Source organism: Rhinopithecus roxellana, chromosome 18, assembly GCF_007565055.1.
Source record: "Rhinopithecus roxellana isolate Shanxi Qingling chromosome 18, ASM756505v1, whole genome shotgun sequence".
NCBI lineage: Eukaryota > Metazoa > Chordata > Mammalia > Primates > Cercopithecidae > Rhinopithecus > Rhinopithecus roxellana.
In genome coordinates this window covers 1,665,670-1,690,827 of record NC_044566.1, presented here as the reverse complement: position 1 = coordinate 1,690,827, position 25,158 = coordinate 1,665,670, and the positions used below count along the sequence as shown (strand labels likewise).

The following is a 25,158-nucleotide window of genomic DNA, read 5'->3' as shown; positions in this document are numbered from 1 at the left end:
TATCAGATACTTGTTTTATATATCATAGTCCAACTTATCAATTTTTCCTTCATGGGTTACAATTTTGATATTAACATATATATAAAAACTCATCACCAAATCACAGGTCATCTAGATTTTGCATGTGATTTTTCTGGAAGTTTTAAAGTTTTATATTTTACATTTAAGTCCATTACCCATTTTGAGTTAATTTTGGGAAAGGTTTAAGATGTGTTTCCAGGTTCATTCTTTTGCATAGAGACTAATTGTTGCAGGACTGCTTATTTAAAAATCTACTTTTTCTCTTTTGCATTGCTGTTCTTCGTCAATGATCACTGGACTGTATTTATATTGGTCTACTTGCGGGCCTTCTCCCTTGTTTCATTGATCTCTATGAAAACCTTCTATTCTTTCAGGAAAACCTGTGCTGATTATTGTAGTTTTATAATAAGCATTTTTCACGTAGCTTGTGGTTTCATTGATTTAATGTCTTTATATTTTCCTATTTTTAATTTATTTCTGCTCCAAGTATTGTCATTTCTTCTGTTTGATTTGGGCTTTAATTGCTCTTCTTTCTCTAGTTTCCAAAGGGGAAAGCTTAGATTATTGCTTTTACATCTGTCTTCTTCTCTGACACATGTATTTAATGCTATACATTTCTCTCTAAGCTTTGATTTTGCTGCATCCCACACATTTTGATACGTTGTACTTCTGTTTTTATTTAGCTGAAAATATATTTTAAATAATCCTGAGACTTCTTTGGGCTACACGTACTTTTTAAGTGTGTTGTTTCATCTCCAAATATTTGACAAATTTCCAGAAACTTTTCTATTACTGATTTCTAGTTAACTTCATTGTGGTCTGAGAACATATTTTACATATTTGTTCTACTTTAAAAATTTTAAGGTATGTTTTATTGCTCAGGAGACAGTCTATCTTGACATGAATTATTCATGTGAGATTGAGAAGAATGTGTGTCTTGCTGCAGTTGACTGGAATATTCTGTAAATGTTAATTCAATAGAGTTGACTTCTGCTGCTGTTCATGAAAGTGGACATTTATTCACTTTTGCCTGTTTGATCCATCAATTCCTGAAAAAAGGGCAGTGAAGTCTACAATTATAATAGTGGGTTTGACTATTTCTCCCAAACTTAATATAGCTTCTCTGTCTTTTGATTAATATTGGCATCACAGATCTTTTTTCATTTCCATTTATCCTGTCTGCATCTTTACATTCAATGTGGTTTTCAAGTAGACAACCTAGAGTTGGGTCATATATATTTATCAGTACCAGTGATCTGTGTCTTTTAATTGGTGTGTTTAGACTACTCAATTTAGAGCAATTATTGACATAGTTGTGTTAATCTCTGTGTTTGTAACTATTTTCCATGCATTACATTGGCTCTTTGTTTCTATTTTCTCTTCTTCTTCTGCCACCACTGATTTAATCGAGCATATTATATGATTCCATTTCATATCCTGTCTTAGCATGACACTTATACTTCTGAAAAATTTTTACTAGTTGTTCTAAAGTTTCCAATATATATTTTTAACTAATCCAAGTCTACCTTCAAATGACACGATATAAATTCACATGTAGTGCAGGTATCTTATAACAACAGCATTCCCACACCCTCCTCCGTACCCCCTATGACATTACAGTCATTAGTTTTACTTGCCCTTATGCTATAATAACCCAATATATTGTTATCATTACTTTAAATAGTCATTTTTAGATGAATTTAGAATAAGAAAAGCAAAAGTTGTGTGGACTTAATTTTTGTCTCTATTTCTTTCTCAATGTTCTCTATTCTTCATGTAGTAAAAGATTCTGACCTACACAATTTTCCTGTTTATGTTTTTAATAACTTATGTTAACATTTCTTGCAAGGCAAGAGGTCTGCTGGCAATGTATTGGCTCAACTTTTGTCTGAGAAAACTTTATTCTTTTTCACATGTGAAGGATAATTTTACTGGAAATAAAATTCTATGTTGGCAGTGTTTCTTTTTAGCGTTTTAAGTATTTCACTCCACTCTTCTTGCTTTCATGATTTCTAGAGAGGAGATTATTGTGATTCTTATCTTTTTTCTTCTATAAATAAGGTATGTTTTCCTGCCTAGTTTTTTTCAAGATGTTCTCTTTTTGTTTGGTATTCAGCATTTCAAATATGCTATACTTAAGTATAGTTGTTTTTTCGGTTTTTCATTGTTTGTTTTTTATGTTTATCTTGCTTGCTGTTCTCTGAGCATCCTGGATCTGTGTGGTTTGGTATCTGTCATGAATTTCAGAAAGCTTTTGGCCATTATTAAACCAAATATGTCTTTGGCCTTTCTCTTTTTGTTTTTAAATTTTGTTTTTTTAGTTGATACAAAATAGATGTACACATTTGGGGAGTATATGTGATAATTTTATAAATTTATATAATTTTTAAGGATCGTCTCAGTATATTGGGATATCCATCATCTTAAATATTATCTTTTCTTTATGTTAGAAACATTCTACTTTTTCTCTTCTAGCTATATATACATGATAGATTATTATAAATTACAGTCACCCTACTAATCTATCAAATACTGCATCTTACTTCTTCTATCAAAGTGTATACTTATTGTCTCTTCTAGTACTCCCATTACACATGTCAAACCTTTTCAAATTACTGCACAGTCTGTTGTTTCCTGTCACTGTGTTCTTTTTGATTTCAGTTTAGAAAGTCCCATTGGCTGTCAGAGGTGGCTCGCTGTTCCTCGCCTAGGTCCAGTCTCCTAAGGAGCCCATCAAAGCCATTCTTCATTTTTGTTGCAGTGCTTTTGATTTATAGAGTTTCCTTTGGTTTCTTTAGTCGAGTTTCCATCTCTTTGCTTACATTGTTCATCTGTTTTGTAAGTTGTCTACTTTTTCTCATTAGAATCCTCTGTATATTAATAATAGTTATTTTAAATCTCCTGTCTGATAATTTTAATATCTGTGTTATATCTGTGACTGGTTCTGATGCTTTTTTAATATCTTCAAACTGTGTTTTCCTTGCATTTTGACATGTCTTTTAATTTTTCATTGAAAGTCAGATATTAGGTATTACTAACTGAGGTCATTAGGTCTAGGAAGTGAGAGTCTATTTTGATCTGGCTAGTAGCTGGGCTGTATTTAATGTCTGCTGTAACTCTAGGAGTCAGAGGCTTCCAATATTTCTTTGTTTTTGTCTCTCTACTTTGTGCTTCCAGGTACTTCTCTGCAAAACATCTGTTTTATGGATAAAAGGATTTTATCGGCCTGGCACGGTGGCTCAAGCCTGTAATCCCAGCACTTTGGGAGGCCGAGACGGGTGGATCACGAGGTCAGGAGATCGAGACCATCCTGGCTAACACGGTGAAACCCCGTCTCTACTAAAAATACAAAAAAAAACTAGCCGGGCGAGGTGGCGGGCACCTGTAGTCCCAGCTGCTCGGGAGGCTGAGGCAGGAGAATGGCGTGAACCTGGGAGGCGGAGCTTGCAGTGAGCTGAGATCTGGCCACTGCACTCCAGCCCGGGCGACAGAGCGAGACTCCGTCTCAAAAAAAAAAAAAAAAAAAAAAAAAAAAAAAAGGATTTTTATCCATTAAAAGGACCTCTCTCAGATCTTCCTTGTGGGAACCTGGTGAGTTCCTTGTGAGAAACTCTATCGTTTTACCTGGAGGTAAAACCCATGAAAATGTGGCGCGCCCTAAGACTGTGGCCCCCAGGGTTTCCTCACTCCATACTAGTCTGCACTCAGCCTCCGGCAAGTCAAGACATGCCCATTTAAATATGCCTACCAGTATAGGGCTCCTGTGCTTCCACTCCAGACCATCTGCATCCCCTCAGATTTTAGAGCTGACAGACTTTTTCTTACAAACTTAGTACTCTGATAGGTCCAACAAACGTCACCGATTTTCAATCAGTTCAGATTTGTTCTTGTTGTTAAGACAGGAGTAACAATTAGAAGCTGATTTGAAATTAGAAAACTTACAGATTTAGTTTTTCCAGTGACACTTTATTGCTTATCTTCTAAAATCTAATATTATGGTTCTAATCACTGTTAATATTAAGTAAGCATTTTCATGATAGATAGAATAATTTTCCACCATAGATTCTAGTGATGGTAAGGTTTAAGTAGCAGCAGATTTATAAAATCAAAAACTAAAAACCAAAAGGCTCTTTGTCTTCAAAGGCCACTAACAGCATAGGAGGCTGAATAGCCTCTTTCAAATTTTTACTATTCATGCCAAAATATATGAATGTGGGTAAAAAATGGGATGTTTGCCCAGTTTCCTTCTATGGTCAACTTGCCTTCAGATCAAGTGAGATACATGAAGTAGGATAATCAATGAAATGAAAATGCATTCACTGATTTCACCACAAAAGTATCAAAAGTGTCCATGGCCAAGGTCATTTGAAATGTTCCAGTGGGCTTAAGTCAGATTGTCTGGATTGAGAACTGTCTGGGAGCTGCTAACTGAGGTCAGCAGAACCATACTCTTCTTCAGAGAAGCTTCAGTGTAAACGTGAGAGGAACAATAAAGCACAACTAAAGAAACAAGTTTGATTTTTTTTTCTTTTTTTAACTTAATGAAAGATACTGGGACATAAATATGAACTTAAAGGAAAAGGCTAATAGAATGACTGAAAACAAGGGAGGAACAAGGAGAAATCCTTGGAGAGGTGACTATGAGTAGAATTTAGCAAGTATGTGAAAAGACTTAGCTTAAAAGGAGAATGAACACCTCTTTAAGGATGGAAAAAAGGCAACAAATAAATAGGAAAAAAAATCAATCGTTTGTTAGTAGGAAGTTGAAGGCATTCAAGCCTGAAGACTTCAATTTTCTCAGTGCAGTCAAAGGCAAGATCAATTGATGAGAAAGGGATTAAATATTGTATGTGTGGTCATTTACATGAAAAGTTGATATTCAGGTGCTTGGCCAGGATTTTCTACCACAGTTCACATAGGAAAGTTAGACTTACCTTGAACCATTTAAATGTATACTTATTTTCTACGAGGGGGTATCACCTGACAAGAGCAAGGGCAGCTTGTGCATTGATATGTAAGAAATTGAAGTGATGAAAAGGGCAATTTATAACCAAACTGTAAACAATTTTATGTAGTAGTATTTAACCTAGGAATTGTCTAAACAACTAATTAGTCAAACTTTGGAATGACTGGATTTTGATCTATCAATGTAAGCCACCTCATATAAAGTAAGCCACATTTCTGTGAAATGTTTACTGTTTCAGCTATGACAGAATGCTTTGGTTCCAGCAGTTGCCTGCAGCACCCATTAAAATGATCTAGTTTCACCTTGTCCATTACTTACAGAACAGGGCACACGCCACCCTACAGGCAAAGACGTTACTAATCAATCAGATGTTCAAACACAAAAGGCCGAGGAGTAAGAAAATGTTCCCTACAATTTCCAGTAATCAATCCATTGTTACTGAAGTAAAAGAGTGATAACGTCACTGCCGAGCCTCACTCAGCAAATGACTATACATTGGCTAATATTTCCTCCTACAACTTCTGATTTCAAGTAGTGAAAAAATCTTTAAAGAGCTCCTCCTCGTATGTAATAGTAAGAATCAGCAATCTGATATTCCCTATCACCCTTTGCAAAATCAAAACTACTTAAAATAATATTTTGTCCTTTAGTTCTTTAGTGTCAATTTCTTGAAAGTATGTATGATGGATACTCTTTATAGTAAAATTTAGTGAATGATTCCAGGACACACGAAGTATCAAATGACTTCCACCCCAAATTTTTCAATAAGAACAAGATAAAAGCCTGAGAAGATGAGTCAGTAACACTGGTGACCATTTTCCTAAATACAAGCATCATAAGGTGGTTTACGCAATTTAAAGAAATTAATACTGCTTTAAAGTAATTAATACCAACATAAAAGTATTTTGTTTCTTATGGTTTGAAATGCACCTATTAAAATGTGCATATTTGTCACAGCTTTAGAATTGCTAACTGTACAGAATAGCTTAGCAACTGTGGCCACTTTATAAAATTAAATGTGAAAATTTAGATCTGGCATGCTGAAGACAAAATGGAAACCTTTTATCTAAAATCGTATCAGAAAAGAAGTGAGAATTGAGCAATGCTATTCAGAGACCATTCCCTATAAAAACCACATGATCCAAAATAGCAAAGAAAAGTCCATTGTTCCTCTCTCAGCGAGCAAGTGACTGAGCAGATCTGAGATTTTACAAGCATTTAACTCAGGGCATAGCTGCATTGTTTCAACATCTTAGAAATTAATACATATAAATATGCACATGTTGAAATAAACATGAAGTCAAGATTTTTAAGAGAATAAATCACTTTCAGCTTTGTGAATTTAATCTTGAGTAACAAAAAGGCTTCTCAATCTGAGAATAAGTAAAATACCTTGCAATTTTTTTTTTAAACTAGAAAAACACATTTGAGTTATAGAACATTGGTGCTTGGATGTGGTGCAAGTTAGAGAATAATTTAAAAATTAAATTATATAAACTGTAAAATAAAAATTATATGTTTGAGATGCTCAAATAATAAAAATGCAAATGAAAAAATTCTTAGTGGGCAAATTGTATATAATTATAATACATAATCATATAACTAAGTACATATAAAAATTATCATGCATTAAAATATTGTTTTGGGGGCGCCAGAACATTTGTATTTGGGATTTCACACCACCACCCACCTCTCTGATATTAGATTTTATACAACAATAAGGATTAGGGCTGGGCGTGGTGGCAGACATCTGTAATCCCAGCACTTTGGGAGGCTGAGTTGGCTGGGTCACGTGAGGTCAGGAATTCAAGACCAGCCTGGCCAACATGGTAAAAACCCATCTCTACTAAAAATACAAAAAATTAGCTGGGCGTGGTGGCATGCGCCTGTAGTCCCAGCTCTTCAGGCAGCTGAGACACAAAAATTGCTTGTACCCAGGGGACGGAGGTTGCAGTAAGCCAAGATCATGCCACTGCATTCCACCTTAGCAACAAAGTAAGATTTTGTCTCAAAAACAAACAGATAAGGAAACAGTAAGGATTATAAGTGTATTGCTTATGGCACAGAAGCACTCTTCATACGCAATGAGATAATATAGCTAGGAATCTGCAAAACCCTATTCAACAGTATGATGTAAATTATGAGGCCCTCTTTTGCTCAAATTGTGAAAATGTAGAAACCCATCACTTTTTAGCTCACTCCCATTCCTAAAGTATATTGGGCTTCAATGACTTCTATTTCATACTTAAAACTCAGAAAAGTGTCAATAGTTTTGTTTAATAATAAGTACAGTTGATTCTCATTCTTCATGCATTCCATATTTGCAGATATACTTACTTGGTAATATTTATTTGTAACCTCAAAATAATTTCTCATGGCACTTTTGTGATAATTCATAAACCTGAGCAGAATGATGAAAAATTTTAGTCAGCCAAGGTTCACATTCACAGCTGAGATCAAATAATACACCTTTTTTGAAGTTAAAAAACTGCCTGTTGTTTCAGCTCTCATAGAATGAACAAGTATCCTTTCTGTGGTCTTTGTAGTGCCATTTTTTCCCACATTTTTGAGCTTTTAAAGGTGGCCCGCAAGTGTACTGCTGAGGGGCTATCCAGTGTTCCTAACTGAGAAGGCTTTGATCTGCTTTCATGAAGAAACTACACATGTTAGTCTTCATTTGGAGTGAGTTACAGCACTCACTTAATTAGTTCAATGTTAAAGAAGCAATATTATATATTAAATAAGGTGCCTGCAAACAGACACAAAAAATTTGGTGATATGCTGCTCTGTTTATGAGAATATTGTGACCAGGGATTTGAAGGAACCTAACGTTTTATTTCCTCTAGGAGCGAAGCTCAGTAGTTGCTAACTCTGTGTTCATAATGACTCTATAACTACCTTAAATAAGGAGAATCTACTCTGTGATTTGTGTTTGTTTGTTTGTTTGTTTGTTTGTTTTGTGAGATGGAGTCTCGCTCTGTAGCCCAGGCTAGAGTACAGTGGTGCTGTCTTGGCTCACTGCAAGGTCTGCCTCCCAGGTTCATGCCATTCTCCTGCCTCAGCCTCCCGAGTAGCTGGGACTACAAGTGCCTGCCACCATGCCCAGCTAATTTTTTGTATTTTTAGTAGAGATGGAATTTCACCATGTTGCCAGGATGGTAGATGGTCTCGATCTCCTGACCTCGTGATCTGCCCACCTCGGCCTCCCAAAGTGCTAGGATTACAAGCGTGAGTCACCATGCCTGGCCTTCTACTCTGTAATATTTCTTAATATTCTTCCCTAATTTTAAATAATCAAGTTAAAAAGCTGCGTTTTAAGAATAAATGTATGATGATATTACAGTGAAAATCATATTATTAGCCCACTTAGGGACTCTTAGCTCTGAATGAATTACAAGCAATATAGCACCAGAACAGAGTTGGTCAAGGGTCCAAGTTCTGACGCTGGCCTTTATGGGATCAAATCTTGCCTCTATGACTAATACTATCTGGCCTTCAGCATGTAGATTTGCCTCGTTTCTGAATCAGTAGCCTCAGCTACATAAAGCAGAAAACGCTGACACCTTCGTAATAGAATTCTGTGATAATCAAGGAAGTTACTAATTGTAAAGCATGTGAAAAATGCCTGCTGCATAGGGAGGGCTACATAAAAGTTAATTGTTAGTATCTGCTAGAGTTTTCATTCACAGTAGCTAAGCCTCCTCCAAAACAAAACACATTTGTGGCTCAATTCAAGTAGCACTGTTCTAGTGCTGTTAAGTAGACGGTGCCCCCTCTCCACACACACTCACATGTCTCTCCTTAGCAACTCACAATAAATCATCTCACACATCAATAAAATTATTTTTACAAATGACTTCCTGGATAACTTGAACAATGTGGCTTGAATATATCTTTCATTCATTTTTAAACCCAATCTTCTGCCATTCACTCTGTTCTAACCTTCTCTATCTCAGCAAACAAAAATTACAATGTCAACTTTCCAGGTTTCAGGCCAAAAAAGTGGAAGTCATCTGTGACTCCTATTCTTTCTCTCCACACTAAATCCAATCACACAAAATAGGGACAACTCTGCCTTCAAAATCCTGTATATCCAGATGTCAACCACTTCTTGCCACCTCCACCACTTGTAGTCTGGACAACAGATACCTAAATGTTCCCTGTTCTTCTCAGTTAGAATTTCAACAGAGCAGCAAATGTGATCCTCTTAAACTTAAGCCATCACATCACTTCTTTCCTCACCTCCTTCTCCCCAAGGCTTCCCTAATCACCTAGGGTAAAAATAGACTCTCAAGTCCTTGCAAAGGCTTGACCTCACCCTGCCCTTCTGAGTTCATCTATCCCCTGACCCCCTGTCACTTCATTGCAGCTGTGCTGGTCTCCTTGCTGTCCCTCCAACACACAGACCCTGCCACATAGCTTTCTATGTACCATCTTCTGTGGCTGGCACACTTGCACCCACTTATCAACGTAGCTCCCGGCTCATACGTCACCTTTTTCATGAAGCCATCCTTAATACTCTGTTCCTTTCTTCCTGACCTTTCCAAAACCTCTTACTAGTTGATATACTATAAATTTTAGTCATAAATTATGTGTTTCATCTGCTTTTCCTTAATAGAATGTAAGCTCTAAAAGGCAGGGTTTTTTCTGCTTGTGCTCACTGCTGACTCCCTTGAGTACACACAGACGGCTACCACAGATTTAATACATGAATCAACGCTGCGCAGTCTCTCTGGCCCATCATCTAGCTCTGGAAAATGGAAAGAAGATGGAGCACGCAGCCTTCAACACTGGACAATAGCATTTCATCTGGCAAGTAAAATACATTTCTCTTTTGAGGTTATTGGCAGGAATATATTTTTACAGTAATTAGAATTTTCGTGACAACATATTTTATCAACATTTATTTAGAGTAAATTGCTTCTGCGGATGGACACTTAGGCTGGCTGTAACATGGTATGAATACAGCTACTCAGATTTGCTTACTCCATTAATCAAATTTCCCAGGGGTTCATTTGATTAATTGCATTGTTTGTTTTCACCATTACTGTAGAGTATAAAATATCTTCTCATTCACCGTGCGGCATCTAAAACATAACAGTCATTCAATAAATATTTAGTAAGTGAAGGAATGAATAAACAAGTTGTAATTTCCCTTAGGGCAGGCCTTATGTTCATACATAATTGGTGATCACTCATATTTATTAGTTAAGTGAATGAAGATGATGATCGGTTAGAAGTCATTGAATGACTGTTCATGCAATATTTCATTGTGAGTATCATGTGAGATACCAAGATCTAGACTCAGGAGAGATTACAGAAAGAAGGCAGATCTTCTTGCTCTTTCCCATTAGAAATAAGAAACTGCTACATTCAGAATGGAGGAAGGGAATCCTGGCTGGCAGTGAAACTGAGATCTCACAAACCTGCCTCAACTCAAGAAACTGAAGCCTGTGTCCAGACATTTGCAAGGAGGAAATGGAAGAAGGATTTTAAAATTTTAAGCACAACCACATGAATATTCATTTGTAAGAATAAGTATGGCCATTTTGCATTCAGAAAAAAGAGGTTTTTTGGCATGGCTTAATGTAATTAATAATAATTAGAGAAAAGAAATAAGGATGGGCTTTGAAAAAAATTACTGATTCTTAAAACTAGTATTTAGAAAAAAACAAATGAGAACATAGAAAAACTGCAAAAGCCATGAATCACAGTTTTCTGTCTCATTCTCTTATAATTAAAGCAGCTAGTTGAACCATCAAAGAATGTATCAAACAAGTACTATGAACTTAGTTCCTCCTTAAATAACCCAACTGAGTACTCTATGAGTTGTCAGCATTCTAAAGGTTTCTAAACGTGATCATGTTACAGTATTACTTGAAAGGTGACTTGGTTCCTTTCTGTACTATATTTTATAGCTTTTCACAATTCTGGGGAAACCCTGCGGCCTTTATGGTGAACTGACAGTTTAGTGCCTCTTAGGCTCCGTATCTACAAAACCCAAATCTTGTTTTATAAATGAGTCAGGCAGCTTTTCATGCCTTTTTATGTAGAGTACTAGCCCTCTAAAAGTTTATATTTCAAGCTAAATAATCTTTATTTCCTTTGTCTTTCCTTATTAATATACCTCCATCTTCCAGAATTTGAAAGACATACATTTTTAGTGACATACGTTTCAACTGAAAAGAAGGAAGTATACATATTCTTGAAGGACAAATCAGAGAAAATGAGACAAAATTAAACCTCATACAAGATTAAGACAGTCCCTACTCACAGCCTTTAATCCCAAAATGTTTTCATTCATAATTTTAAAAAGGGGGGAAGAGGGACAGTATGGTATATTTAAAATGTTTTCCACCAAAAGCTATGCTCCCTAGTACTGTAGATGTGAACGTATTGGGGAATAAGGTCTTTGGAGATGTAATCAAGTTAAATGAGGCCATCTGCCTGAGGGTGGGCCCTAAATCCTATGACTGGTGTCTTCTGAAAGGAAAACTTGAGAGATTTGGATACAGTGACACAGAAGAAAGTCATGTGCTGATGGAGGCAGAGACTGGAGTGATGCTGCTATAATCTAAGCAACATCAGGGACTGTAGGAGTCACCAAAACTAGGAAGCACCAAGAAAAGTTTCATCACTAGGGCCTACAGCAGGAGCATGGCCCTGTCCACACCTTGACTTCAGGCTTCTAACCTCTACAACTGTGCTTGTGTTCAGCCATCAACTATGTCTTAATGGTATGGCAGGCACAGGAAACTAATATTGGTAGCATGGCTCAGTGACAAAAAATGGACTTCTGACAATGAACTTGAGTTCTTAACTATCCTTTGCTTTTGGCTTAGGGCAAGTTGTTTAATATATTTGAGCATCAGTTTGCTTTTGTGTAAAATCTTGAGCTTACATAAAAAAATGTGAATTCCAGATGCATAATAGTAAGCCATTAAGAAGTTAATTTTTTAAATAAATAAAAGCAAATCATTCTTACTCATCTATTCCAGTGTATTTTCTAAAAATGGTAAATATTTTCTTGAAATACTTTCTAGAGATTACTATTCCAAAATAAAGCATGTGTGAGGATCAATGTCTGGATGTAAGATTAACTGAAAATAACAACCAAAACAACAAACTCCAATGTTTTTTATATTTAAAGTTCTCGTTTTCATGTAAACAAACATTGTAGACACTTCTTTGCTAGATGTAACCAAGAAAAAAAAAGATTCAATATAAACCATAACTCCTTATAATGTTATGCCTCTTTGGCTAAAAATTTAAAAATGAGAATGAATTGAAAAACAAAATAATCAAACCATTTTAGTTGAAATCGACTTGTATCAAGGCATATAATCCCCAAGGAAAGGCAAGAGAAGTTGCATTTGGCATAGTATCTGCACAATTTGTTTTATAAACTATATGACCCACAACCTTAGTCTATAATTATCTTGTGTTCTAGGGGGATACATGATAACATATGCAGATTTTTTTCTCAACCAAAATATTACATATTGTAAAATACCATTAGTTAAATATATAGCCTTTTACATGCCATCAGATCTTCAAATGGTAAACTGAATCGCTTTACTTACTAATACAAGAAGCAGGACAATATCAGGGTTATCGCATGCACAGGCAATGTGCATGGGCGTCCAGAAATCTTCATCCTGGTGGTTGACGTTGAGTCCTCTGTCAATCAGAATTTCTGCAATGAAGGCATTATCATACCGAGCACACTAAAAGAAAGAATACAAGGAAATATCAAATTATTACAAACTGTGATATGGCTTATTCCAAATGTCCACAGATTAAAAAAAAAACTCAATGCCAATTTTGGGAGTTGAGAGGTGAAGCTAATCTGGGAAAAGATGTATTTCCCCAGCTAACCAATAAGGAAAAGAACATATGCAAGACTTCTGGGGAACTGGGTCAAGGAACAGCAGACAGAAAGAAGAAAATCAGGGTAGATAGTAGGAAGGTCAAAAAAAGTACTTACTTACTGGTTTTTATTTCATTTGTAAATAGTTTTTTTTTTTTTGTAGAACTTGAACCATTTACAATAATTATCTTTCTAAAAATACAGTTGATCACAGTACCCTCCTACTCTAAAACATGCATAGTTTGTCACTGCCAAAAGAATAAAGTGTAACTATTTAATTGCATCCAAGATAGACATGGCTCTTTAGAATCCCTCTTACTTAATTCCTCAACATTCCCATTTGTAACCTTCACCCTAGTCACATTTCATAGCATGTCATAGTGTAAAAGTTAACAGTTGAAATTAAAGAGTCTCCTAAAATGAATTTTAATGATTTTATAATATTGCATTTTATATATGTTCAATAATTTATTAAATCAAACCATCAAGCAGCTTAATTTACTATCTATAGTTCAAACCCAGGTAAATATTGTATGTATAAGTCAGGGCTGGCATCACGGGTGTACAATCTATGCACCTGTGCTTAAATGAGTCCTGTACTTCGATGCTCTGCCTTTACCATCTTGAATTTCTAATTTTTGAAAAGTCCCACATATTTATTTGCATTGACCTCTTCAAATCATCCAGTTCTTTTATGAGTATTTTTATTTTTCTTCTTTGTTTTTGTTTTTTTTTTTTTTGAGACAAGAGTCTTGCTTTGTCACCAGGCTGGAGTGCAGTGGCGTGATCTTGGCTCACTGCAACCTCCACCTCGCAGGTTCAAGTAATTCTCCTGCCTCAGCCTCCTGAGTAGCTGGGACTACAGGAGCATGCTACCACGCCCAGTTAATTTTTGTATTTTTAGTAGAGATGGGGTTTCACCATGTTGGCCAGGATGGTCTCAATCTCTTGACCTTGTGATCCCTCTGCCTTGGCCTCCCAAAGTGCTGGGATTACAGGTGAGAGCCACCACACCCGGCCTTATGAGTATTTTTCATATTTATATCTACAAGTTACATTAATGCCAAATGCGTATCAGTACAATTAGTTTTTAAAAACTTATTATTAAATAGGTCAGCAAAATTTCTGGGTTATGAGATACACGCTTTTTCTGTGATGTATATGCATAGAACAGATTTCCCTCCCCAAAGGAATGCCAATCAATATCCCACTGGAAGCACTGTCACACAAATTTACCCACCAATTCACTGGATAGTACCATTAAAAACAAATCATTGTAGAGTTTTTGCTTCCCTGTAACAGGGACCAGATGTACCTTCCTGCTTGAATCAACCAAAAAAAGAAAAGAAAATATATGACCTCTGAATGATGGGCAGCAAATAAGATAAGCCCTACTACCGTTCCAGCCTCCTACCTTGAGAGAGTTCCCAAGCTACAGCACAGGGAAAAAAACCCAGCCTGACCAAGGCTGGCTCTTGTAATGTCTTGAGAGACCAGGGTGGTTACATTTCACAGAGCAGAGTAGCAGAGAGGACAAAGCTGCACAGAGAAAAACTTTAAAGTTCTAAAGAATGCCTCCCTCAAGTGCTCAGCTGAATAATGATCAGCACATGCACTCTAGGAAACTGCCCAAGGTCAGGCAAAGAACTGCCTGAAAAGAAAGATAACTCAGGGCTCATAAATTATAAGAAATGGTGCCTATTCCTGCCAACCATACTGAAAACTGCATAACTGACAGGGCACTGGGTAGAGTACTAGCTGTGCTTTGCTTCAGTGGAGGGAAATATGAGTCCTAAACTAAGTGCTGCTCTGTTCCCAACTAAAAAATTTCAAATTCAGGACCTGAAGAGATGAAATTGTTTCCAAATAATTGAGTAGCCCCCAAAGAGTTCAAGATTATTTACAAAAATACTGAATACCCAACAAGGCAAAATTTACTGTGTCTAGAATCCAACCAAAAAATTGCCAAGTATACAAAAACAGCAGGAAAATAGGATCCACAATGAACAGAAAAATTGATCATGGAAACAAACCAAGAAGTGATACACCTGTTGGAATGAGCAAATTGGGTGTTAAAATCATATTTATAACTATATTCCCTATGTTCGAAAAGTGAGGGGATCTATTGAAGATGTTAAGTACCTACATGAAAGATATTAAAAAGACTCAAATTTAACTTTCAGAGATGAGACCTTTAATGGCTGAGATGGGATCAACAGCAGACTAGATATTTCAGAAGAAAAGATTAGTGAATTTCAAAGCAGTAACATAAATTAAACAAAATATGACAAGGAAAGAAAAATGATTTTTTTAAAATGGCAGAGCATCAGTGATCTGTGGGATATCTTTTTAAAAGATTATATCAGAACAAAGAGCACTGAGAATTGTGACTGTATGAGTTATGTATATTTTTTCATTTAGTCTATTTAAAATATAATTGTTTAAAAATCATGACAGAGTATGAGGTTTATAATATACACAGATTAAAATATATTACAGCAATAAAACAAAGGCTGGAAGGGGAGAAATGAAAACATAATATTGTAAGGAATGTTTTTATGCTACATGTGAATGGATAGGATGCCACTTGAAACGAGAGAGGGTTAACTCAAAGATGTATCCTAGAAATACTAAAGCAATACCAAAATAATATGCACAGTGCATAATACCACAAAAGAGATAAAACTGATTCATGAAAAATACTCAAACCTAAAGAAGGCAGAAAAAGAGGAGAGAGAAACAAATGGGACACATACCAAAAAAAAAGGAAGGTGGTAGATTTCAACCTAAACATGTAAGTAACCATATAAATAAATGTACATATTCTAAATGATACAAAAGGCAGGGAGTATTAGACTGGATAACAAAGCAAGAGCTAATAATTGTCTCCAAGAAACATTCCACACTTTGCACTGAAACCAAGATGACAACAAGCGTGTTCACTTTTACCACTTCCCTTCAACATTCCACTGGCAGTTCCAGCCATGGCAAAAAGGAAGGAATAAGCAAATATATTCGTCTATATTGAAAAGAAATAATTAAAACTGCCATTATTCACATATGACATGATTGTCTATGTAGAAAATATAATGGAATATGCAAAGTTATTAGAACCAATAATTAAGTTAGCAAAGCTGAAAGACAGAAGATCACTATACAACAAAACAAAGATATTCCTATACGCTAGTGGTAAGCCTTTGAAAAATAATTTTTAAATTAAAATAGCATTAAGGATATTGAAATACTTAGGGATAAATCTGAAAAAACATCAGTAAGACCTGCACACCAAAATCAACAAAACATTAGTGAGATAAATTTTTTTAAAACCTAAATAAATGGAAATTTATAGTGTGTTCTTAGGTCAGCAGATGCAATATTGTTAGGAAACCAGTCCTTCCCAGATTGATCTGGAGATTCAATCCAAATGTGTCATAATTCCAGATGGGTATTTTTGTAGATATTGAAAAGCTGAATCTAAAATTCATAAACTAATGCAAAGGACCTAAAATTGCCCCAAAAAACTTTAGGGTGGTGCAACCCAAAATTCAAGAACTAAAGTTACCTAATTTCAAGCCTCATTATGAAGTTATAGCAATCAAAGCAGTGTGGTGTTGGCATAAAATCAAATTAATCAATGAACGCAACAGAGAATTTAGAAATAGATCAATTCATGTATAGACAACTAATTTTCAAGAAAGCGGCAAGGGCAATTCAGTGAAGAAAGAATGTTCTTTCAGTCAACTATACTGAAACAATTGAGTACACACATGTATAAAAATCCTTTTGACCTACATTTTGCCCTGTATTCAAATATTACTCATAATGTAAAATTGCAAAAAATGTAAAACCAAAAGTTACAAAAGTTCTAAAAAGAACATAACAGAAAATCTTAGTGATGACTAAAAATGCAGCCTATGAGGGAATTATTAGCAAACTGAATTTAATTAAAATAAAAATCCTCTGTTCCTCAGGAGATACTTCTCAGTGTATAAAAAGACAAGCCATAGTCTAAGAAAAAATATCCACAAAACACCCATCTGTTAAAAGACATTTATCATGAATATACAAAGAACTCTCAAAATTCAGTATGTAAAAAGAAACAAAAAAACAGCTTCAAAGATTAGGCAAAATATTTAATCTTTCACTTCACCAAACAAATGGGTGTTCAAATTATGGTTCACAATCATGATACACTAACTGAATACTCATACCATCCCCTATTATCAGGTTGTGTCAAGAGTGTACAACCACCACAGCAAACAAACACGGTGTGAGGTCCCTGAAGAGTGTGGAGGAATGTATTAGCAGACATCATCATTAGGATTCAAGTAAGCAATGGGTGCAATGACAAATGTGAATTCTTATAATTTTGGTTTTGAACAAAGGTCTTTCTGTATCTGATGTTCTTGGTGATGTGTAGCAATAAAAATGTCACTAGACTCAGTGTCCTGACCGTATGAACTGAGGCCCCATTCCCTGAAGCTTCAGGTTTGGGTGCAAGGACACAGAAGGTGAGTGGCACAGTATGAAAGTTCAATAAATTGATGTTAGAATGTGAGGCCCCAATCCAGTTCATTTTAGGAAATTCATATGCAAGTAATTCCTTTTCTACGCTCTTTAGCTTTGTGATAGCTCAGCGTATAATCAATAAAGATGTGACCTCCTCCTTCTGCACCTGTCAAGATATCCTTGACCTGCACCTCAGGAATCTACATTTATATTCAGATACCTGCAGCTTGCATTTTCACTGTGTTTCATCAAACAGAGTTAATTAGATCCAGTGTTGAAAGTGGTATCAGCCCCTCTCAAGTGATATAATTTTGGGAATCACATTTCAGAGGATTATGAATAATAATTTGACAGCAATAAATACCTTCTAGTCACTCTTGTCTGAAAAGAGTATGATGGTGGAACATTCCTGTTACAACGTTCTTATAATATTGTTATGTAGTAAATCTATTTCCCTAGAAAGAATTTTCTTCAAGTCAGGAAATCTTCCTCCCAACTCAGGTTGCTCTTCCTTACATCAGTCACTTTCTGGTGACACTTTATGGCACCAAGAAAGTGATTGAACCCACATTCTATTATACCCAGGACAACTCCGACACCACCAGGTCCTCCACCTGCAGCCTGGAGCCAGGTCCTCAAGCTCCTGCTGTCACCTTCACTTACCACTCAAAATGCCAAGAAGAGCTAGCTAAGGTGGGACCCAGTGCAAAATGGAAATCCGCGGCTTCTATTTTTAAAATTATTGACAATTTCAAAATAGTGATAACAGAGGGTGAAACCAAGCATAACAAGCATGGTACCTTTCTAAAAAGAAGGCCCTGTGTGACTATATGGGTAACCTACCTGTGAGGCCTGCCCTGAATTACCAAGCCCTTTAATCAACCAAGCTCCTAGATTCCTGCATGGCCACAGATTACTCCCCTCCATGGAATGATGGGAACCCAGGTCAATTTCCACTTCTGAAAATGTCCAGAGAACCTAAAAGGAAGTCAGTCTCCCTGAAAACACCATCTCTCCTGCAGCTTTGTCCAGTGTAGGGAAACTTATTCTTCCACAGAGCACTAAAAAAGTTTGGATATCTTCTGAGCTTGTCGTTGATTCTTCTGGAATCACTGGTGCTTACGTTGATGTGCTTCTTTCTAAGATTTACCCCATCCTTATGTACTACCTCTTCTCCCAACCTGGTTACTCTTCTCTGTCATGAAAAACTTGGGGACCATCATGACAGTCTTCTCTCCACTTAGAACACCATCAACAGAGGAAGCATTAACGATACCACTTATTCCACATAAGAACCCCAAAATGTCATCCCTCCTGGACTCCACCAATCTTTATCCACCCTTCTGGTTTGTCATTTAGCAAGACTGGCTTCACTCTGAAAGATTACATTCTGGCATCCCAATCTACGACTAAAATATCTCACTCTGCCTCCTAAGACAAACTGAGAGAGCAAGGTGATGGGAGAGCGAGTCCTTCCTCAAAGGCTGTCCAAGCCTTTGACTGTGCGGTTAGAACATGTCAACAAATCCTTTCAACACTGCATCAGCAGTTCACAACTTCTCTTGTACTACACTCTTTCACTCATTTGTAACTTTCTAAACAAAGGTAATATGTCTTAATATACAAACTCAACACAATTCACATTGCCGATTCATCTGAAAGTACTGAAAATCATGGGAATCAAATGACAAGCAAAGGGAACTTTGCACTTAAAATGTGTGTGTGTGTGTGTTTTCTGTCCTGGTGTAAGGGGTGGTTTCTGGATTCTGGCCCTTCTGATTGGCTAATGAACATATCATGAATGACCCTGAAATCTATCACTCAGTAAACCAGAAAATTATTACAAATATTTACAAATCACACATCAAGTCTGAAGGTTCAAATCAAATTCTGTGGTTCATACATAAGAGTTATCTTTCACCAATTTTTAAAATGAGGGTTGGATCTATTTTAATATGAGTTTTCACAAGTCTACATGTTTTACAATGAGAGCTTCCCCTTCCCTTCTCTGTAGTGGTTACGGAGCAGTCATGGTAGAGGAGACTAGAGAAAGAATTATTAGGAAAGCATCCAGTTTGATCCAGGGTTGTCTTTGTGAATGTCATGTGCCAGGTACAGTTCTACAAGTAAATTAAAAAAAAAAAAAAAAAAAAAAAAACTCTGAACTTTTAGCAGCTATGGGGGAAGAAGCAGCGATGTGAGGTGCACAATTTGAATGAGATATAGTCCATGTGTTTGTCCTATGTTTATGGGTTCTCAGTAGTTCAAAGAACATTTCTATAAAGTCAGAAACAGTGACAGAGAAGAAAAGTGGGGGACAAAAGAGATAAATTTATATCAGTAGCAAAATTAATGTTTTTTTTTTGCAATTTCTCAAAATCTAACATCATTCTGGAACTTCCATACACTCGTTTTTATTCAACAGCAATACCGCAGACCGGCCCTTATAGCCTGTGCTTGCATCTGTGCAAACTCACGTCCACTTCTCTGCCACTGTATCACACTGAAGGATCATATTCACTGTAGTGTCATCTTGAACATACTTATTTTTGCTTTTCATGATCTTCTCTCTGGCAAATATTATATTCCAGGTTATCTTGCCATAGATAAACTACTCAGAATGTGGTGAGTTGAATTATATTTATTATTTCTATTTGCACTGTAGAGAGCCACAGCTTCCAGCCAATGGAACCAGACTCTAAACACTGAACCACATCCAGAAATTTTAAAATCCTAAAAACCTGTTTTCCTTTTAAGTGAGTATAAACCCATCTCCTTCATCAGCAGCACTGGTTTGCTGCATTTTAAATTCTCTAGATTTTATTAGGCAACACGATATTCCAGCTGCTCTTGGCAAGGTATATATAAAGGTGAATTATGTAGTAACTACTCTTAAGAAATAATGCTGTTTGATAGTGTGAGGTTTATGATAAAGGGTATGCATAGCATTCTATGCAGTCACAGCAGAAGGTACCTGACAGCCTGATAGGAATTGGATAATTGGATATGGGAACACAGGAGCTAGTCTTGAAGGATCAGGAGGCATTTAACAAGTGGATGCAGCCTGGGGTAAGACATTCATATATCTGTTAGTTAAACCCATATTTTCATTGAGGAACTACTATGCACCCAGCACTGTGCTAACCCAGAGGGCTGATATTATAAACAAGAACTCACCTCTGGAAGAACAACCTACAATTGGGGGATGACGCAGGCAGAAAGCTGAGAGGGGACAGTGGTGAGCTGCTGGCCTGTCTCAGTAGAGCTCCCCAAAGTAAGAAACAGCCTGAGCGATATTGAGGAGGAATGGAAACAGCCATTTGTGGAATTATTAGCAGTTTGGTACATCTAGAGAGTAATATAAATTATTAAGATTGCTTAAGGAAGGACTTTCTAAGTAGGTGAGTTTCAGGCTGATAAGTAAGGAAATCCTTTCTCGCTACAAACCTCTAGTTTCTCTAGGAAAGATTTTGTTACCAGTATCTTTGAAGGTGGATTTCTGCAAGTTTCCTTAGGGGAGTCACAATTCTATAAGAAGTCTGTGAAAAATGTGTTGTTATCTGCCTTCACCCTGTCAGGAAAGAGTTCTGATTCTTAATAATTTGGGATCCTTATTACAAATATATAAAAACAAAACAAAACACAAAATCTAGCTACTAACTTCACTGGGGCCTTTCTTAGATCGTTTGATGTGGAGCAAATCAGGCCTGTGTGGTGTATTCCTAAAAAATGGAAAACTCATCCACTGGGTTTCTGGTAGCATTTAAAGCATCATCACAACGTGCTCTTCTGTTGCCCTTTTGCCCTCTAAGTCAAGCATGCAGGGAGTCATGATAAAAATATGCCCGCAGGCAGGTCAAGGTTATTATTCTCATCCAAGATGCAGCTGGAGATTTCACTAACGCTCTAAAATTCTGAACTAGGGACTTTCCAATTATGAATGTGATGGTTCTCAAGGACCCGAACGACACTGAATTTGAAAAAGCCACATCCAGCCAGAATTTTGAATCTTGAATTGCACCCCTGGGGTTATGTGAAGAGTCTCTTGTTCACAGTCAGTGGCCCTTCCATCGCCTGTTTGCCAGGGCCAGGCAGCACCCTGCAGCACTCACCCTCAGACGTCAGAATCACCCAACTCACCTGGCTGTGCCCGCTCTCTTCCCTGCCCCTCACCTGCCTCCTGCTTCCTGCTGCTGCATCCTCCATGGGGCTCCCGTTCCACATCCCCCAAGGAACATGCAGGAACAGCCCCTGTGAGGTCCTTGGAGGATGTGGAGTGGGGGCCCCGTGTGGAAAACCCCCCTGTGCAGACAGGACATTGTCTTCTGCTGTGAACGATGTTCTTGCTAGAGTCTGCCCTTGCAGTTCTTGCCCTTTTTCTTCTAGGAAAGCAGAAAAGGGGCTTGGAGTTCAATGACCAGTGTCCAGGTGGGTGGGCAGGGTCGCTGGTGGGCAACTTCCACACACCAACTATTTTTGTTCTTTAACACTATGTATTTTTTAAAAATAAAATATTTCTCTAGGCATTTTCTCTGGAATCCTGATATTCTGCCTCTGCAAAATACATTATTTTCTGCTAGAGTTTGAAAATTAGGCTGTTGAACCACCTTTATGTAGTAAGTTGCTAATTATCTCTGCTTCCTATAGCATCCAAGCCTTTAGAGAAACTGATGGTGAAGCACAAAAAGCAGCTCGGTTTTGAGCAGCACATTTTCTTGTTTAAGTAGCAAAATTACTAAATCATTCAAAATTTAAAATTTGAATAACAACAGTCTTAACTAGTTTTATGTTAGTTTTATTATAGAAACATGCATGTTTCTTATTTAAAATGTTCAAGTCATTTGTAAAAGGAAACAGAAAAAAATTAAAAGACCTTGTCCCCTTTACCCAACCTGAGTCACTGTTAAAAATTGCTTATCTGGTCTTCAAGATCCTCCATTGGCTATTGAAATTGTGCTATACGCACTATTGTGCTATACGCACTATTCTGTAACCTGCTTTGGACATGTATAATATGTTTTGGATATAGTTTCAGATACATTATGGCTCAATATTTTTTTTTTTTCTTTTGAGATTGAGTCTCGCTCTGTCGCCCAGGCTGGAGTGCAGTGGCACGATCTCAGCTCACTGCAAGCTTCACCTTCCGGGTTCACACAATTCTCCTGCTTCAGCCTCCCAAGTAGCTGGGATTACAGGCACCCGCCACCATGCCAGCTAATTTTTTGTATTTTTAGTAGAGACAGGGTTTCACCTTGTTAGCCAGGATGGTCTCAATCTCCTGACCTCGTGATCCACCCGCCTCGGCCTCCCAAAGCGTTAGGATTACAGGCGTGAGTCACCGCACCCAGCCGGCTCAATATTTTTAACAGCTACATGAATTCCACTGTTTAAATTCCTATATCTAGAATTCACTTGATCAAAGAAAGAGTATTTCTTATCTCTAATATATTTCATCCAAACTTGGCTATAGTCTGAGGCTGAGGGTTTAGTTACCATCGGGAGCTCCTTCTCAATTGCTCATTGAATAAAGGTAATAACAAAACCCCAGATATTTTAGCCAAGCCTATGTAATACTGGTTTTTACTTCATAAACATAATATTTTTGCAAAGAGTTAAATCTAAGGTCTCTTCTATACTGTCCTCATGAGACCAAATGCCTGGGATACAGACGTTGTTACTTTTTGCAATTAATCCCCTTCTGTCAGAGTACCTGATACCTGCCATATGTTTAACACAGACATGATTCAATAAATGATGAGGCAAAAAGATTAATTCAGATGTATTTGTTGAAAATTTATGAAAAAGAAGATAAAACTTAAAGATATTATATGGCCAAAAATATTAAAATATGTTTCTCAAATATCCACTTTTAACAATTGAGTTAAACAACACAACTCAGTAATTTCTGTAGCTGATTCCTGATGCTCCACAAATGCATTCTGCCTTTCCCTCAAAGTCCCTGATCGTCTATAATTAGAACTCAGTGCTGATGAAGCATCAGGTTCCATAACGTGGGATGCCCAAAAGGTGAGGCAAACGGCACAGATACTCACGCTTGACATTTTAGATGGCTAAATTGCCTTTTTCAGTACTTAAGACATTTTGAAACCCTGTAATTTCATCTCTCCAGCAACCTGCAATTTTTCATTTGTTTTTATTTACTTGGTAACCCCAGGAAAAGGAGACTTCAGCACTAAGCGCCCCCTCCTTCAGCTGCCACGAGGTTTCCTTATCCGTCCTCCAGATTCATCTTCCACTTTGTCTTAGTCTCACAACCTTTGCATAACAATATAAAAATACAATATTTTTGCACTGGGTTGGGCGTTAATAAAGTGCTTTCCATCTCCCTCATCAGTTTAATCTTCTCATTTCTTTTTCCTTCAAACGCTACCATTTCTGAATCTTTCTACTCTGTTACCCAGGCTTAGAGTATACTCTGCATACTGTTACCTAGGTCTTCACCCTAAGAAACCCTTACATCCTTAGAGCTCATGCATTCATTCATTGAGTATGTATTGAGTATTCACTATGCATCACGCCTTATATCCCTAGAGCTCATGCATTCATTCATTGAGTATGTATTGAGTATTCACTATGCATCACGCACTAAGAACAGGAAAGTATACAAGATAGCCACAGTTTTTGAGATTTCAGTCTAGCCGAGAGAAAAAGCCACATATTCCATTAATTAGAATCCATTGTGACAAGATCTATGGAGAAGCAAGGAGGGTACCTTATGAGACCTTGGCCAACTATTCACTATGCATCACATGCTAAGAAAAGTATCCAAGACAGTCACGGTTTCTGAGATTTCAGTCTAGCAGAGAGAAAAAGCCACATATTCCATTAATCATGCTCCATTGTGGCAATATCTACAGAGAAGCAAGGGGTGTATGTTATGAGAGCTTGGACAAAAGGGTTATTAAGCCGGACCAGGAGAGTGAGAAAAGCCTTTGTAACTGATGGCCAGAAGCAGCCAAGTGGCCCCATTGTTTGCCTCCTTCACTGTCCTCTGCGAATCCCTCTTCAGTCCGCTGCAATCAGTGGTTTCTTTTTCTGTCTCCCTCAGAGGCACACAGTTTATGCATTTTGCATCTTTTCACCCCAATATCTATCACAGTGTCAGATGTTAGTTAAGTAGTAACCTTAATTAATTAGCTTATCTCCTTAACAAATCTACTGAGCATCTCTGAGTATCAGGCACTCTCCTGGGCATTATAATATTCATGCAAAAAATGACAAGTCCTGTCTCTGATGGAGCTAACATTCTAGGAAATAGAAAAGAGTCACCTGAACCTATGATGGGTTTGGTGACAAGTGTGCTATCAAAGATGGGAAAGAACAAGATAAAGGGATGGAAATGGAGTTGCTTGTGAGGCATCAGTGGTGAGTTACTATACCCTATAGGGCAAGCCAGGGAGGGCTGCTCCTTTAGGTCACGTTGAGCAGAGACCCACAGCAAGTCGGCAAGCGAGCTGTGTACATCTGGGAGGCTTGTGCCGTGTGGAAACCCAGCAAGAGCACACGAAGCAGGAGCATGGGCCGGTGCTGAATGAGCAGCAAGATGACTGGTGTCAGCAGAGCAGAGCACAGAAGGAAAGTGACTGGAGAAGATGCAATGGCTGTGGGCTGGGACTTGAGACAGATCATGGTGTGGTCATAAGCAGGACTTTGGCTTTTACTTATGAGAGAAGGAAAGTTGTTGGAGCATTTCAGATACAGAAGTGACATGACCTGGCTGAGAATGGGAAACAGGACAGTGTAGGCAAAGATGGAACCTGGGAGAAGAGTG

At 37.3% G+C, this 25,158-nt stretch overlaps 1 protein-coding gene across 2 annotated transcripts in view; it reads right to left on the bottom strand.

Moving 5' to 3' along the window:
* Positions 1-25,158, bottom strand: part of MYO16 (myosin XVI) — a 609,548-nt gene that overhangs the window by 457,705 nt on the left and 126,685 nt on the right. For both annotated transcript variants that reach the window (XM_010384748.2, XM_010384747.2), the window contains exon 4: positions 12,571-12,714. In XM_010384748.2, the coding sequence (XP_010383050.1) occupies positions 12,571-12,714 (144 nt within the window). The remainder of the gene's footprint in view (positions 1-12,570; positions 12,715-25,158) is intronic.